Raw genomic sequence first — 17,772 nt, 5'->3', positions numbered from 1 at the left:
AGTGTAGTTCATGATATCCACTTCCCCAGCACATGGAAGGCCCTAGTTTCAATCCTTCAGCCTGCAAACTAAGTAAGAACCTTGCACATCCACTGTATGTCTAAAACACCTGGATATGACAACACTGGGTTAGAACCTGGACCATCCTGTGGTTCTGTCCAGGAGCCAGTGAAGCATCCAAGAGCAGCCTACACACCTGAGGACCTCTTTGAATTTTGTAGGAAGACCTGTGTAGGAGTTAACAGGTTTGGCAATTTGGGTTAGTGCTTCTTTAACAGATGAGATTTGCTTTGTAATATACTCTTTCTTCCAGTATCCGCCTTCTTTATCCTCAATTGACAGTAAGCTCACGCATGTGGCTGTCTCCTCCACTGAATGAACTTTCCAGTGGGATCTTTTGGATGCAAATGCAGCTGAGTAGATTCTTCTCCAAATAAGACTGGAAGAAAGGGATAAAGGATAGAATGTGGAGGCACTGTAGAGTACCTGTAACAATATATTACATTAGAGATGCACAGTAACTTTTCATTTCAATTAGACCAATTCAATGAAGAATTTGCCTGTCTACGTGTGTACAGTGGACCACAGTCTGAAATGACATGTTTTAGATCCACTATCCCCAAAAGCACATAAAAAAGGGAAAATCCTATTTCCAGAGTCAAGTTTAAATTAAGAATTCCATGTTACTTGGGATCATCAAATGTTGTCTTTCTGCTAGATGACTGAAGAGGGGTTCAATCACAGGAAAGTCACAGGTGCACATAAGGGTGAATCTGGTCTTACTGTGGGTATGTACGTGTGTGAGCTCTGTACACACTTGCAAAACAATGAGTAAACATAGTCTACATTAATTCTGCTTCCTATCTTTAAATTTTAACAATGAACATGCCTGCCCCAATTTCAAAAGTAAAATAGTGAAAGTAACTAAAATGTAACTTTATTAAGTGTTTGTTAAGCTTTCCTGAGCACACATGTCAATTGTTACTTAAGTAATTCACACACATTAACTCATCTACTCCTCCCAATAAATACAAGAGGTAGCTACTGTTTTCACCCCCACTGTACAGCAGATCATATAATTGCAGCCAAGACTGGTATATTCAAATATGCATGAATACACATACATTTTAATGATTCGAAAATTATCTATATTCATTCCAAAATTATTGTCAAATGCCATCTAGTAGTTGATGTAGATGAAGCATGTATCCTGTCGCATAAGAATTTCTTGTATCTTTTTAAATGAAAAGACAAGACCCTCCCTCCTCAATTAGAGCAGGTGCACGTTCCCGTGGCAGAGTGAGAACTGTGGAGGACAACCTTCGTGAGAACAGAGGGTTTACTATGTTTCCTCACTTAAAGGGCAAACACCAAAGCATCAAAGATATATGAGACTAGTCATTTCAGAACTAGATTATTCATTACTATGACCTGAAGAAACTGTAAAAACATATGGATTCCAAACCACTAAATCACAATTCAAAGCACTGAGCCATAATCTTCACAGATACAGAGTTAGGAACCCAAAGTCTTACATTTTCCCAGCTGACTGTGCATCTTCTCGCATGGACTAGAGTCTGAGAACCACCATAGAGAATGTTCCCTGCCTGCCATGCTCCAGAATAGAAAACCCTGCACCCTATCTGTCATTCCCCACACCTTTACCTTCCACAGCGAACAACTACATTCCTGCAGGGTCTATATGGAGTCAATATGTGCATGGTCTTTGATGCTGAGTAAGAGAGAACCCTAAAAAGCCAAAACGTGGGAACAAAATGCTCAGTAGATATTAGGGGCACTCCATCTCTCTCTGTACAAGAGAAAATTCTAGGTACAGGCCAAGCTCACAAAGAAAAGTAGAAGCAGTGACTCCTCTTTATTCATAGATGCCCAAGAGTCTAACTGAGGAGTCTCCCTGGTTCCCAAGCCTCCACATGCTGTGTCTCTCTCTTACCCTCTCTCACTCTTTCCATGTATCAAGTCCATTTGACTGGCAGATATTGGAGGAAAAGCTATGTCAATTTAAAAGCCCACACACACACTTCTTTTTCTATGATCTGTATGACTGCCAGTAGAGCACACCATCTGCCCAAGAACTAGGTGAAAAGATCTGTGAATGGATGAGAGGACTCAGAAATGCAAATGTTTGGAAATACATGACTACATGTAGCATTAGACACATGATTGTCTAAAATAGGATTAAAATTAATTCTCTTAATTTTTAGCAAATGGCTGTCTACTAATTTTCGTGACTTCTATTATCACACAGAACAGACAGACATAGTAGTCTCCTTACTTGTCACTGGCCAAATGATAAAAGCGTCTGTTCACACATCCAGTGCCCAGCAAGCTCACAGCATCCAAGTAGGAAAATATATTCAGCAAGACTTCAGAGGGCATTCTGAGAGAGGAGGGAGAAAATTAAACAAGATAGCAGATACTGAATCTACAAATTACCCAGAATACAACTGGCTATGCATCTGTAAAGAGAGGGCTGCTATCATACTCATCTGTTTAATAGGCAAACTCTTCTCTCATCCTCGATTAATTTCTTGTTTGTAATTTTCTGGTTACTACAGTTCTCATTGCATAGACCAATGAGGAGAGCATAGACACAGAGAACTGACTTTTTCAGTATGTCAGCCACTTTGGTTCAATGACTCTATCATGAAGGTGTTATGATACAGTATTAAATGTCCAATTGTGAATTGTTTTTGCAATACACAGAGTCTTCAGGCTTTGTATCCTGAATGTCTCTCCATGAAAATACCAACATTACAGGGCTCCAAGGGATGCTAATTACATCAATGTATCCCACCATGGTATTGCAACACATCTATAGGCATGTTAATACCAGTTCACAATTCTTTTAAAAGATTGAATGAATTTTGATTCCAATGGTCACAGTATAAATCTCACAGTGACAAAGAGTTCCAAACCACTGATCTAAAAAAAAAAAAAAAATTCCATAGGCTGTACAACTTCAGAAAAAAACATAATCTTCTTTTGGCTTTCCACCGGTTCTTATCTACCAAGAAGTGAATAATTAAGAAGAACAATTTAATAGAAGGAAAATTCAGTGTACCTGTCACCTTTAGAAGTTTAGTTTCATTAACTAGTCTAATAAGGATAATGGTGACAGGCTCATGACTCATGTCAAACTCTGTGTTGTACATTCTTCCTACACAATTCTATTCTTAGAAAGCTCAAAATAGCAACTTGGTATATGCTGCACTATAATTTTCTCTAAAAACCCCATGCTTAAAGCCCACTGCCCCACGAGAAGCAGGCTACGTACCTGTCCAGGGATACAAAAGAGATGGAGGAGGACTTCTCATTGTGCTGGCCATGTCTGGTACACTGCCTTACCACAGGTGAGCCTCTAGCAAACTTAACTCCAAAACCCTTTCTGAAAGTAAAAGTGAGAAACTCAAGTTATATAATAATTACCAAATGAGGTGAGTTATCTGCTCCCCTTTGCAAAATTCTGAAGGATCAATAGACTCCAAAGATTATTCAATGCAAAACTTCACCTCTGAAAATAAAAAGGGGGAAAGGGGAGAAAAGAATGGAGGGGAACGGAAGGGAGGGGTCCAAATCAAGTGTGTGGTAGGTTAATAAAGCTAAAATCTGCACTTTACAGTGCAGTACTGGTGCTCATTACAGACGGCCAGCCCATCACCGGGGCATCCCCGAATGGATGGAGGGGAACGAAGGGAAAAGGAGAAACATGCTGGCCTGTTTCATTTCACAAATGCTCTAACCCGGAAACAATTTAGGGGAGAAAAAGGCACGTTACAGGCTATAGTCCATCAGTACGACCAGGAACCTAGAGGAGCTTGAGAAGCACAACCCATGGGCACTGAGGCTGGGTGCTCACTCACAAGCTCAGCTTAACTGGCTTTTACACCCCAGGACTGCATGTGTCCAGTGAGTGGTGATGCCCACAGTGGGCTGGCTCTCCTCCAGCCATTAACAATCAGGACCATATGTGCCCAGTGAATGGTGATGCCCACAGTGGGCTGGCTCTTCTCCATTGTTAACAATCAGCACAATCACTCACAGCCATGCCCTGAGGCCAATCTAAGATTCCCTTCTCAGGTGGTTTTGGGCTGTGCCAAGCAGACAATTAAATCTATCTAAAACAGATATATCCAGAGGCCACTTTCAATAATATAACAGAAACCTACTGAAGGTAGAATCCATAGATTTTTCATAACTTCCTACCTGTGAGCTAGATCTGTCAAGGCAACCTAAGACTTTGTTGATCTTCAAAGCAGTTTCTAAGGATAGTATTGACTATCCTTTAGCTAACCTTTGGTTTAACTATCTTTAGTTAGGCAGAGACGTCCCTCTATACTAAAGTTTCCCACATTTTAACACCTTATAGTCAATAAATTATATTTTAATTGGCTATCTTTTTAGAGATACATAAAACAATGCATCTTATAATTGAAAGCTTTTTAGATATGATGACATAAATATAGTCTTTCAAAGTTCCTAAAACAAGTCTGAATTGGGTAAGTCCTCAACTGATGCTCGCCAGCAGACTGGAGGAGATCTGAAACAACAGGAAGTCACAGTCCACAGATCCCATTTTTAGGAAGTAGCCCCGCTGAGTGCTCTTAGTGAATATTTCATTTTTCTTGGAAATCCCTAAAAGCTACTTCTTTGAGCAATGTACAGCATACACACATCAGTTGCTGATACACCCCCACACCCTGCGTGCTATTTAAGGTACAATATAGAGTACATATTACCCATTTCTCATTCACCAATGCCTAATCACCTTCAGGACCAACCTGGTTCCCAAGACACATTTGGATTAACATCTAAACACATTTTTTAAAGTCAGAATTCCATTTCTGGAAATATGCTTTAACTCAAGAAAATGTGCTCTCCCAATAGTTCTCCCAAAAAATGTCCAGCTCAGAGCACCAAGGCTAAATTCACTTGCTGAGCAAACCTCATGAAATGAACTGTTATCTCTTTTCTGAGTGTGTGTGCAAAACCTGTAGTTAATGTGTATTATGGCATCCTCACAATCAAGCTGTTCACTCTCCCTAAACAATTAAGTAATGATTAGGCAGGTAGGTACTTCCTGGCACCAGTTATTGAGAAAAGAAAAAGGTACCAAAGGCTTTTCCCTAATCTGATACCAAACAGATATGCCTGTCTTTGACTAAAGCATTTACTACAGCTTATTTACCAGTTTATTTTTCAGATACATCTTAATGGCATATTCTGTACAAAGGAATGTATTAAATGCTTTAAAACTTACTGCATCCTATATTTATAAGAAAAGCAAGAGTATTTTATTACAGACATGGTTTTTAATACTTTTCTTAAAACAGTGCAGCTCCTTTCTAATGGCTTTCTTCTATCTGCCTTTAAAAAAGACCCCCTTGCTGAACATTGGTGCAATCCTTTAATCGTGGCACTCCGGAGGCAGAGAAAGGTGAGTCCCTGTGAGTGCACGGCAGGCACGATCCGTACAGACACACCCTTTCTAAAAAAAAAAAAAAAAAAAAAAACCCAAACTCAAAAAAGATCCCTTCCTTTCGTTTCATAGAAAAGACAACCAAGTCTCCGACTAGATTCCCAAGATTCTCCTGACAACCATTTTGGAGTTCTTTTTACCATTTCAAATATTTATCAATTTAATTTTGGCATGATTGAAAAGCACAACTCCATTTCTTCCTGAAAATGACTTGGCATTCTAAATGGCCCAGTCCACTAAACAATCGGTGAACTGAACACATTCTTCAAGCAGCTCTATGTCAAACCCACTGTTTAGTTTGGAAGCATTTTTCAAGTGCACAAAGAAAAGGTCAGAGAAGAGAATGACAATGGATTAGCAATAAATACATCTCATGCGAACATTTTTCCTGAGAGCTTAGAAAAGTGCAAGACATTTGTAAAAATAATTTTAAATTGTATTTGTTAGTGTGAAATAAGTCAGACTAGATATAAATTAACTAAACTTGACATGCATTCTGTTGTATTTCTTACAGTACATAATATTTATAAATGTTAATTCTTGTTGTAGCCGTGGCTATCCTGGAACTCACTCTGTAGACCACGCTGATCTTGAACTTGGAGATCCAGCTGCTTCTGCCTGGGAAGCAGTGTTGGGATTAAAGGCGTGCACCACAACAGGGCTAATAACTGCCTTCTCAAAGCATAGTCAAATTCACAGGTTGAGAGGGAGCAGGTTCCACACCATGAGAGGTACTTTATTTAAATGGATCTATCAGAAGGCTCACCCGGCTTAAAAAGAAATCAAAGACTCTGACAACATTCTTCCTGCCCACCCATGCAGACCACTATGTAAAGAGTAAATTGAGGAATAGAAAAAAAATTAACTTAAACTTCAACCTTCCATCTTAAAGGCCAGTCTTTCTCATCTTTTTGCAAACAATGTCACCATTCTGTCACAAACCTGATTTGTCCAGCATCTTGAAAACTCATTCAAGAACTATTATAACAACACCATCTTTCTGAAATGGTAGATATAGGGACATAGGAAGGACAAAGGACAGGGTCCTGGGGTTGGGGTCAAGGGACCTAAGTAGTTGACATAACCCATTGGCAGGTTATTTGTGCCTACACAGGATACCTGGGTGCTTCAGATGCATGCACTCAACTGCTGCATCTATACATTAAGAAGCCTCAGGAATAAAATGAAAATCCTCAAGATGTAAATACTTGCCAGGCATGGGGGCACACACTTCTAATCCCAGCACTTGGGAGGTGGAGGCAGGTGGCTCTCAGTGAGTCAGGACAGCTAGGGCTACACAGAGAGATCCTGTCTCAGAAGAAAAGCAAATTCTTAGATCATCCTTCCCCAGTGATCTAACTGGAGTGACGGTACAGTGCTAGAAACAGCCCATAAGGAAGCAAGTTAACTAAGGTACTTATTTGGGTGAATAAAGATTTCAGAACCTTTCCCCCATGTGTTAATACTGTTCTCTCTCACTATGAGAGAGGAACATCCTTTGGTTTAGAGGCACGCCTTGAGAAAACCAACCTTGAGGACAGAACAGTCATTGTGCAGGCTCGTACACTTACTAGAAACGCAGCAAACTACAACAGGGCTGCATAACAAGATGTGGCCGTCTAGAAAACCTCTTGGCTTGGTAGGAGAGGTGCACAAAAACGCCAAGGAAAGCCTCGAGACCGTCCCGATGGCAAGAAACACCTCCTTAGCACTGGGTTTCGATGGATCCATTCTACTCCATGTTACAGGGCCATAGAAAAAGCTGATTCTCATTCTGAAATCTATAAAACGCTGGTCTTCACCTGTCTTCGCACGTGCGCTGCCCCAGGCTTCCAGCTGTTGGAAGTCACCATAGAGCCTAACCACGGGGCAAACCAATGAACGGATGGAAGGCTTAGTAATACCTGTTACCTCCTTAGAAAGCACCGCTACTTGTGTCCTAACTTGAGGTACCCTAGGTTTCCAAGATGGAGAGGTTTCCTTTTGTCGTTCTTACTGTTTCCCGCGTTAAAAAAATTAAAACAAGAAACAGCAGTCACATGCCAGAATGGGACCAATGAAAATATTCTGGAAAGAGCAGCGGGATGGGATTCCGAAGGGAGAACCACCCACGTGCCCCGAGCATCACCTGTACGCGGAACGCCCCGCGGCCGCCCCCGCGCTGTCCCGGGCAGAGCCATCACCAGGCAGGGACCCGCGCGGCGCCTGAGGTCCGAAACGTCCAGACCGCGGCATTCGGCCGCGTCCGGTCGCCATGGAGACACGGTGCCGACGTGAGGCACCGCCCCTCGCGCATGCGCACGAGAGCGGCCAGGCTCGCGCGGACGTGGGTCTAGTTTCCCCGTGGACAGCTCCGCTTTTGCTTCCGGCGTCCGGGCGCTTCCGGGTCGGCGCTTTGCCGACCCCGTCAATGCCGATGAGAGTTCGCCGGTCACAGCGCGGGGCCATTGGCCTGTGGCCCTGTTCACCTACGTTTGTCAGCTGATTTCTAGAGGAAACGGACATGCTGAAATTGTCCCTTTCTCATAATTATGGCAAACCCATGACACGGACTTCTCAGTTAACAGTCCTCTGTAGAGAGGCCATGAGAAGACTCAATTCACAACCCGTCGGAATCTGCAAGTTCCAGATGAAAACAAGCAGCCATTAACATCCCTCTGCCTGCCATAAGGACACTGAGTGCAAGCACAGGCATCCGCGCAGAGGCGTCTGGGAGTACCTCCTGGACTGCGGCTTTCTCCGTGCATTGTGGGAGATGTAGTCCCTCCTGCTTTCCCTTCTCTGGTTACACAGGAAAAAGTGAAGTCCTTAAACTGCGATTCCCAGGGCTCATGGGGCTTCCCAAGCTACTTTGCGAAAGCATGGCGGGCAAGATGTGAATGTCAATAGTAAGGTAAATAGGGCGTTTTAATTCCAGAGAGGAAAAAAAAAAAAAGGACAGAAAGGCGTGCGTAACCTCTCGGAGATTTTTCATCTTGATATCCGCCTAACACACTGCGGAATGTGTATGACTGGATTTCATGTCTCGTTCAGTTGAGTGTGTGGATTACTAAGCTTTAGAAGTTGCCGTCCCGAAGCCCCGCGGTTTTTGTGAACATGCTTTGTGCTTTTCTACGAGTTGTGCAGCATATGGAGAAGCTGCCCGGGTGTTTGGGCGGGCAGTTGCTGCCACACTTTGTGCACACGAAAGCTTGCTTGAAGACTCAGCCTTTGAGGTGGGGGCTGTTCGAGCAGAAGAAAACAGTGCATCCTAGAACCGAGCTTGGGTTCACCAGGAAAACCTTCTGTACCCAAGGACCAGACCCCCAGAAAGCAAAAGAGGACAGCAGCAAGCAAGTGTCTGTTCACAGAAATCAGAGAGGGGAAACCGGCCTCTCAATGTCTCAGAAAGGTAAATAGAGTGTATACGTACGTACGTACATACATACATACATACATACAGATTGATACTACTTCAGTGAAGATCTGCCTCTCCAGCTAACCTGCCAAATACCATTTCATGCCTAGTTCACGTTTAAAGATGGGATAGGGGAATTATCCAGATTAAAATAATTAAAAAGAACTGTTAAACATATAGTTTACAACCAGTGTCGACCCGCAGTTTTCACAACTTTGTTTTGAAAATTGATCTTGTATTTGGTATAGTTATTACATTGTGAATAATAAGTGTGTGCATAAATAGGAAGAGATTATTGTCAATCAAAGTGTTTTGTCATTCAGTAACAGAGACAGAGGACTTCATAAACACAAGGAATGAGGGTCTTGTGTGAGAATATTGAGTCAAAAAGTCAGAAGAATGAAGAAAGTTACAATGTAATATTTAACAGGAATTTTTAGAACTTAGCAGATGTGTGTAATAATCACAGCTTTACTCACAGTCGATATTACAGAGCTCTTGGTGCTTGGATTAGAAATTTCCTGTCAGGACTGAGTGTAGGGAGGAACAGGATTCTGGGTTGTTCAGGCCAATGACCTGATTTAGAAAGCAAGAACAATTATGGTTATGTCTTAGTCTAACTGTTGTACTGCCAACTTGGGGCCTTGCATGGTGGTGTCTGTTGACATGTAGTTTATGACATTATGGGTAATGGAATAGAGATTGTCATTGCAGACTTCAGCCACTGAACCTAGTAAAGAGATGGGGTTTGCGAAGCAATTACTGTTGAGATCAATCCCATGAATTATATAAATTTTAGTAGATGCAATGCAATATATCTTTTTCTCTAGTTTTCTTTTTTTTTTTTTTTTCAAGACAGGGTTTCTCTGTATCTTTGGAGCTGACCTGGAACTCATGTAGACCAGGCTGGCCTTGACCTCACAGAGATTCGCCTGCCTCCCGAGTGCTGGAATTAAAGGCATGTGCCACCACTGCCTGGAAAGATGCAATATTTCTATTTTCTTTTCTTTTTTTTTTAAAGGTTTTCTTTTAGTGTGTGTGTGTGTGTGTGTGTGTGTGTGTGTGTGTGTGTGTGTACATTAATGTAGGCAAACATGGAAGCCAGGAAAGGTTGTCAGATCCTCTGAACCTGGAGTTACAGGCAAGTGTGAGCCACCAGATGTGGGTGCTGGGAACTGAACTACAGTTGTCGGAAAGAGCAGCAAATACTCTCAACCTCTGAGCCATCTCTCCGGCCGCCTGAACACAGTTCAGGTTAACAACCAGTACTAAAACCCAAATACATTACAGTAAATACTACCTTTAAATGAGTGGTTTTATTATACTATTTTACTGTACATATGGGGAAAAATGCAGGAAAAATACCACCTGTTAATTTTTTGATTTCCTCATTTTTTAAGGACTGAAGTCAGAGAAAACTGGGTTCCTAATTTGACTATACTAACCTATAAGTGTACCAAAGATGTAAATGTCCTCAGCATCTGTGAAAAAGTACACTGCGATGATGTAGCTTTTCACACATAACATGCACTTATGTAAATAATGTGTGTCTATATACATAATATATCTTGATTAATTATCTTTAGCTCCCCACATGTTCTTACTTAGTACAGAAAAATAAGAACAGTCTCTGTAGGTTTATTTGATTTATAGACCATCCTGGCCAACTACCTTCCAATTCCAATTTCCATTCACTAACTTTATGCACCAGTCGGTGGGGACCTGTGAGGTAGTACTGTGAAGAGTTGCTTCCATTTGGATCCCTCTGTTCCCTTGTCTTCGGGTTGATTGAACCTTGATCCGGACAGGGTAGACTTCTGTCCATGTTGCCTATCTGTGGCCATTCTCACTCTGGAGACTGATAAGGGTTTTATGCCACTAGAAAGGAAACAGTATCAACATTATGCTACTCAGTGAAAGAAGTACACGGATTGCTCGGCCAGTGTACAGTCATGCCACACTGAACAGCCCATTCTCTTCTGCTCTTGGAAGCTAAGCGGGACTAGGCTTGGTTAGTGCTTGGATGAAGGATTCTTTTGAAACACTAAAGCTCAGGAGCATTGAGATCAGGTGCTGAGAATGTTCCATTGGGCCTGACCACCACATGCTACCTGCTAGGAACAACCAGGTCCCCAGGGGCCAGGGTACTGTAGACACACCTGTAACCTTTCAACATTTTTCTTTGCAGTGAAAGAAGCCGGAAGAGACTTCAGCTACTTGATAGTGGTGTTCTTCGGTGTCAGCATTACAGGTCGCAAAGCCCAGCAAGTGCCTGGATACCTTTCCCCAGCCTCTCACCCCATGGCTGTGCTTCACCTTTTTCTCTGCTTTTTCAGGTGCCTTGTTATATACAGTTTTCAAAGAACTGTTTTCTTCATCCAGTCCTAATATCATCTATGGGAAAGCCTTAGGAAAATGCAGAGCACATCCTGAGGTTAGTTCCCTGATGAGAAGGCGTTGGTGATGTAGAAGTCTTTATATCTGTTGTTTCATTGATTAATTAATAAAGAAAACTGCTTGGCCTGATAGGTCAGAACATAGGTGGGTGGAGTAGACAGAACAGAATGCTGGGAAGAAGGGAAGTGAGGTCAGACGCAATGGATCCAGCCACCAGGTCAGACATACTGAATCTTTCCCGGTAAGACACCACCTTGTGGTGCTACACCCATTATTAGAAATGGGTTAAGCAAGATATGAGAGTTAGCCAAGAAGAGGCTAGATATAATGGGCCAGGCAGTGTTTATATGAATACAGTTTGTGTGTTGTTATTTCAGAGCATAAGCTAGCCAGGTGGCCAGGAGCTGGGTGGCAGCAACGCCTGCCCTCAGCTCCTTCTACATGTTGGGGAGCAGGAATGCATCACGTCTGTAGCAGTGACATCATACGATGGGCTGCTTGGGTTGTCTGTATGTCGTTAGGTCATTGTGCACTGATTCACTTTGACCCTGGCACTCAGAGCTCACTGCATATGTTTTCCTCTCAGCTGTGCCAGTGATCATTGTCAGTTCTTCATGGGTGTTAAATGCCTCTGCCTCAGGGTGGATGCTTCAGAAGCTGGTGGTCTGTGGCATTTTTCCTTTTGTGTCCTCAACCACAGAGGGGAAGACTGAGAAGAAGTGTAGCCAAGAGAATGAAATGTGTCATATGGATGTGTTCCATTTTGTAGAATTTGGAAAACTAAAATCTGTGCACTACACCATTGATACCTATTCAGGTTTTCAATGGGCAACTGCTTTAAGTTCAGGAAAAGCTGATTCAGTAATCACACATTTGCTAGAAGTTATGGCCATCATGGGTATACCTGCACAAATAAAGACAGACCATACTTCAGCATATGTCTCTAAGAAAATGAAATGGTTTCTTGCTTATTATAATATAAAGCATATTACAGGTATACCAAATAATCCTACAGGGCAGGCAGTTATAGAAAGATCAAACTCTAAAGGATGTGTTAAATAAACAGAAAGGGATAATAAAAGCTCCCAGAAATAGATTACCTAACACTTTATTAACTTTGAATTTTCTAAATGCTAATGAGAAAGGAACAACAGCTTCAGAGAGACGTTGGGTAGCATAAAAACTGCAAAATTAAATCAGCCGAGATACATTAAAGATGTACTGACCTCAGAATGGAAGCCAGGACATGTGTTATATTGGGAAAGGGGTTTTGATTTTGTTTCCACAAGAGAAGAAAAGCTATGAGTAGCATCAAAATTGATAAAAAATTTTATTTGAACAAGGGATAATAATAATAATTAATTGCCATATTATTTGTAATATGATAATATTGATCATATAATATTATCAATAATCTCTTAATTAGAAGAGATAGTTCATCAAACAGTATGACTGTTTAATCTAAACTAACCTATAAAACCAAGAAATGCTTTTTATTTGATCACATATTAATCTCCCCAAAATTAGGGTTGGGGAAGGGTTTTGTTTCTGTCTTTTCAGAAGAATAAAGTTATCTAGCTAAGGAATCTGAAGAGCACAAGTGAGGTATATGAAGAAAAAGGACAAATCATCCAGAAGAAAATATCCCTAGAGAAATAGTAAATTGGCCTATTAGTATATCATATTTCCAACAGTATAAAATTTCATAAGTCTTCCCAAATGTTTGTTTCTGCTATTTTCTACAGACATGTAATGCAAATGGTCTTTTGTAATCCCATCTTAATTAAAGATGAAAGCTGACTCTGGAGTTGGAATGGGACTCTCTTCTCTAAACTCGAGCATGCTTATTAAAGTAATCCAAAATCTCTGTTTCGTGTAAGAAGAGCCACCTGATATGGGACAAAGAAAAGCAAATACTTAAGGACTACTTTATTGCCACTAATCTCACAATCCTTTGGTTTTCTATTGACTTTTCTTAAGGTATAAATTTTATAAGATTAATATATATTTATTATATGTATATTTTAACTTTTTGTCATGATATTAATGATCACATAGAGTACTAACTAATTCTAGGAAAAGGTTTCCTCTACCTTTCTGTACATGGTTTCGGGTTTGAGTTTCTATCAGTTTGCTGCAGTGAACCATGAGCACTAACAGTGGCCTTTGAAATCTCCAAAAGAAGGATGGGGCCCCCAACGACGACACCTCCAGGACTATGAAAACACCACCTATTCAGCTTTGGACTGTGATGTGCTCTGAACAGTTTCTAGGTGGCTAGCTGAGATGATCCAGTCTCACAGACTACTCTAGCCAGGACTTGAGACAAACCCTCCACTTTCCCATTATGCAGAGACTGGACAACAAATGATACAGCTCCCTCTCCCATGACTTGACAGTTAACCCAGATTTTTCTTTTCAGGATCCCCTAAAGATACCATTGCCCCCCAGAAAGCAGGAAGTAAATATAAGAACATGACACCCACATTCCCAAGAGAAGGAGTAGGAGACTTTTGGTCTTTCATTGGGTTATGGATATTTGTCATTATTTAGGGCAATTGATTACAAGTTGTTACTGGTCATGGTCAGGAAAAGATCAAAACAAAGGAGATAAGATTCAAGATTCTTGATTTGAAAAGAGAAAAGGGGGATACAGATATGATAGGATAAAATGGTAGATTATTGGATCCACTCTGAAAAGAAAAAAGCGAGAATATAGATATGATAAGCTAAAAGGTAGATTATTGAATCTATACTTTTTAAAAGCAACTACTAGTTTTAAATTTTTTACCTTAGACTTTTGCATATGGTATACAAATTTGAGATTAATTTTGTTGAAACATCATACATATGTTTCTAATCTTGTTCATGGTATTGTACCTAAACAGCTTATTTAACAATGTAATGCAAATTTCTAGTTCTTGGAAGTTATTATTACCATCTGTTTAGAGTAATAAGAAAATGCAGGTTAGTAGTTATTCTTCTATTACAGTCTAAATTATACTCACAGTGGGTGTGTTTTCAGGTCAAACATATATAAATATAATATAATGTATATAATATATAAATATGTCTAAGTAGGTCATCTTCAAACACTTCAGAGATCTATAGAATATGGCATTTAATATATTTTAATACCAGACTCTTTTTTATCTTTTTTGACAATGAGACATGTCTGCTGGCAGCAGCAATCTACTTCAGAGAAGATGATGGGCATCAAAGAAACTCCACAAGGAGTTTATTTTCTTTGTGGCAAAAGTAAGCCACTGGGAAAGAAAATGCCCTTTCCTTGACTGCTGACAGTATGCTGTTGTAATTGGACAAGCAAGACAAAAAAAAAAATTGATTGCCAAACATCATCAAGACAAGAAAGGGAGCCCTTCAGAATATCCTGCTTCACAGAAAAGTCTGTCATATTTACTAGTCCTATAGGGTGAAAATGGATGCCCCAACATTGCAGAGAAATCATGAGTGACTGTCCAGGCAACCAGCTGTTTTGTCATTACTCATATTTTTTGGAAGTTGCTTGCTTACACTTCCTGCTTACTCAGATAATATTTCCTTCTTGGGTCTCTGAGAGAGTTGAAGACGAGATCTTTATAGTTTTCCTTGTTTACCGGATGTAGAAAGCAAGTTTTGTGATAGAAAGTAAATTAGGTACAAGACTTTGGACTCACCAAGATAGGATAGATATGGAGTGATTTCTCTGAACTTGTCAAATGCTAGTGGACTAGACATTGTTGATGTACTTATTGCCTGTATATGTTGTATATGGTTATTGTATTTTATATATAATTTTTATATTAGTTATAGCCTTTTTTATTTTAGACAAAAAAAGGAAATGTGCTGATAATTTTATTTGTATTTTAATAAATAAAGCTTGCCTGAAGATCAGAATGCAAAGCTAAGCCACTAGAGGCCAGGGAGTGGTGGCACAAACCTTTAATCTCAGACCTCTAGAGACAAGGCTGAGGAATCTCTGGGAGATGAAGGCTACCCTTGGGCTACACAAGATTGACCCAGAAACAGATCCATGTGATAATGGCTTACACCTTTAATCCCAGTGTTTGGGAGTCACGTCACACACCTTTAATCCCAGTGTTTGGGAGTCACGTCACACACCTTTAATCCCAGCACTACGGAGGTGGAAACAGGAGGAATATGGCTGGGTGGAGAGGAGAATGTAAATGGGAAGAGGCAGGAACTCGCTGGAGTTCTAGTGGAGTCTGAGGATTCGTGGAGACAGGATCGTGCCCATTCAGTCTGACTATTTGGTAGAGTTTAAAGGCCTCTCTGTTGGTTGGCTGCTTTGCTTTTCTGGTCTTCTGCTTGAACCCCAATATCTGTCTCTGGTTTTTTATTGTTCATGCTACAGAGGTTTTAGGTGTCTGGTACTAATTACACCTTCCTTTTCATGTATGCTTGCAGTAATAGGGACACTCAGCAATATCATCTGATACTCTATTTGTGTCGTTTTTGCTTTGAAAACTCAATGCAAACTTTCTACACCAATAAATTTTCTCATTGGGAAGAAAAGATTTGCACATTCATTCTGCCAGTGTCATTGATACTTTTTCCTCACTGTGATTAGGGCTTTAAAATTTCATTTTTACCTCACAGCCTTTAATACTTGACACCTAATAATTTCATTTCAAATGCCTGTCCGTTTTATATTCCAGAGTGAGTGTTAGTAGAGAAATATTTCAGTACTTTGGTTTTGTTTCTTGTAAGGAGAGGGGACAGGTTCACTTCAGCCTGTATCATTCTCAAGCTACAACAGAGTGGCCCATTTCTGTGCGTGAGATATTTCCTTATTTACAATATAATTTTACGCAATGCCCTTCTACTTCTAGCTTTCTTGTTTGAGTCACCAATTTTGTAAAGGGGCTTCACCATGCTGATTTTTCTTTTTTTGTAAAATCACTTGGAATGTGCAAACAAATAATGCATCACTTGATTTTCAGAAACTAATTGTTATATAGGAGCCATGGAAAGAGTCACACTAAGAAGCATGGTCTCTGTTCTGCAGGTGATCAGCGTGTTTGGCAAGCCTCTGAAAGGCTACGGGGAAATGTCAAGACGTGGGCGGAGACAGCATGTCAGGTAATACAGTGTCCTTGGAAGAACTCTAGGATAAACTTGAAATAAAAGGAACTTGGATGGCGTCTTTATATTTTCTTGACAGTTTTGTTGAATACGTAAAAAACGGGCTAAAGCGCATCCGTGTGAAATTCTACATTGAGGGTTCTGAACCAGGGAGGCAAGGGACCGTGCATGCAGAAGTGGAAGAGGTACGCCCGTCTCGGGTCGTGGGGTACGTGGGTACATGGCTCTGACCATAGTGCTGCCGAAGCTCTGGGGAGGGTAATAACTTGTGCATGTTTTTCAGAACCCACAGAGTGGCCAATTTGAATTTCGATACGTATATGTGAACGTGACTCCCATGAGATCTATTATCATTGAAGATAACCGTTCCCAAGAGAGTTAGAAGAATCAAGCCGAGCCAGTGCCTTCTGCAGGGATAAAGGGATTCATCACACTGTGCTCTTCACAACTCTCAGAATCTGTTCAGAAAAATAAGAATAAAAAGTATGTCACGCAGAAAGTGAGAGTTCATGAGTTTGGACAAACCAGACTCAGATTTTTTCTTGTGAAAATCTTGAAATGTAGCAAATTTTACAGTATCATATCAAATTGCCAATCATGACAGTATTTCAGCTCTATGTTCATGAGAAAATTTTGTTACTGAAATTTATACACCACATCAATAAAATTGCCAGTATTTTATGTTTTTCAGTATTGTATGGTTTTTTTCTACAGCTTGTCTCGAAAAACCAAAAAAAAAAAAAAGATGAAACTAACAGAAATGTCAAAAGCATTTTCATATACTTTAGAATCTGACTGAGATAAGCATTGTTAGGAACTTTTCCTAATGCAAGCTCTCTGCTGATGCAAAAATCCCAATCAAGCCGAATTAAAGGAGGTCCAGGTATAATGGGATTTCTGCGCTCTTGGGTGACCCTGAGGGAAACCAGGAAGCCCCAGATGTGACTGCTGTGGAGGGGGGGGGGTCCAGGGAGCAATTAAATAGACTGGAGGAGGGGTCAAGGTTTGGTTTGGTGGGCACAGGGACAGAGCCTCCAAAGATGGAGGCCAGAGACAGGGACTTGAAGCATGTGAAACTATATAACAACAGTAGTAAAACCAGATAACAAACACACTGTGGGAAGGTGGCATACACTCATGATCTTGGGCCTCAATCTGTGTCCCCCTCTTGAGCTGAGGGTACTGAGCACAGAGGAGAGTGCACAGCCCACGAGCAGGGGAATGGATCACTCCACCTTTGCTGGTGGACACTGGAGCCAGCAGGGGTCTTACCTGTCAGACCTCCCCTGTGCTTAGGGAGACGGAGCAAGGGTTCCAGCAGGGCTGATGTGCTCTGGACAATCCAGCCCTGCCTTCCAGAACGTAAGGCTGA

General features: G+C 41.0%; 2 protein-coding genes across 4 annotated transcripts in view; one reads left to right on the top strand and one right to left on the bottom strand.

The window, feature by feature from the left end:
• Positions 1–8,016, bottom strand: part of Fbxo15 (F-box protein 15) — a 39,330-nt gene extending 31,314 nt beyond the window's left edge. For both annotated transcript variants that reach the window (XM_005356336.3, XM_026783597.1), the window contains exons 1-4: positions 7,629–8,016; positions 3,299–3,409; positions 2,297–2,401; positions 197–439 (exon numbers count right to left, since the gene is read on the bottom strand). In XM_005356336.3, the coding sequence (XP_005356393.2) occupies positions 197–439; positions 2,297–2,401; positions 3,299–3,409; positions 7,629–8,005 (836 nt within the window). In that variant the 5' untranslated portion in view covers positions 8,006–8,016. The remainder of the gene's footprint in view (positions 1–196; positions 440–2,296; positions 2,402–3,298; positions 3,410–7,628) is intronic.
• Positions 8,017–8,223: 207 nt separating this feature from the next.
• Positions 8,224–16,883, top strand: Timm21 (translocase of inner mitochondrial membrane 21). 2 transcript variants are annotated; one of them, XM_005356334.3, is made up of 6 exons: positions 8,224–8,891; positions 11,086–11,148; positions 11,234–11,331; positions 16,324–16,397; positions 16,480–16,585; positions 16,684–16,883. In XM_005356334.3, the coding sequence occupies exons 1-6, from the start codon at positions 8,597–8,599 to the stop codon at positions 16,780–16,782; spliced, it is 735 nt and encodes a 244-aa protein (XP_005356391.1). In that variant the 5' UTR covers positions 8,224–8,596; the 3' UTR covers positions 16,783–16,883. The 2 variants fall into 2 exon arrangements, with proteins under 2 accessions (XP_005356391.1, XP_005356392.1); XM_005356335.3 differs by lacking the exon at positions 11,086–11,148.
• The last annotated feature ends 889 nt before the right edge of the window (positions 16,884–17,772 follow it).

This window comes from Microtus ochrogaster, chromosome 18, assembly GCF_000317375.1.
Source record: "Microtus ochrogaster isolate Prairie Vole_2 chromosome 18, MicOch1.0, whole genome shotgun sequence".
NCBI lineage: Eukaryota > Metazoa > Chordata > Mammalia > Rodentia > Cricetidae > Microtus > Microtus ochrogaster.
Note: the sequence above shows the minus strand (reverse complement) of the source record. Positions and strands in the feature narration are given on the sequence as shown.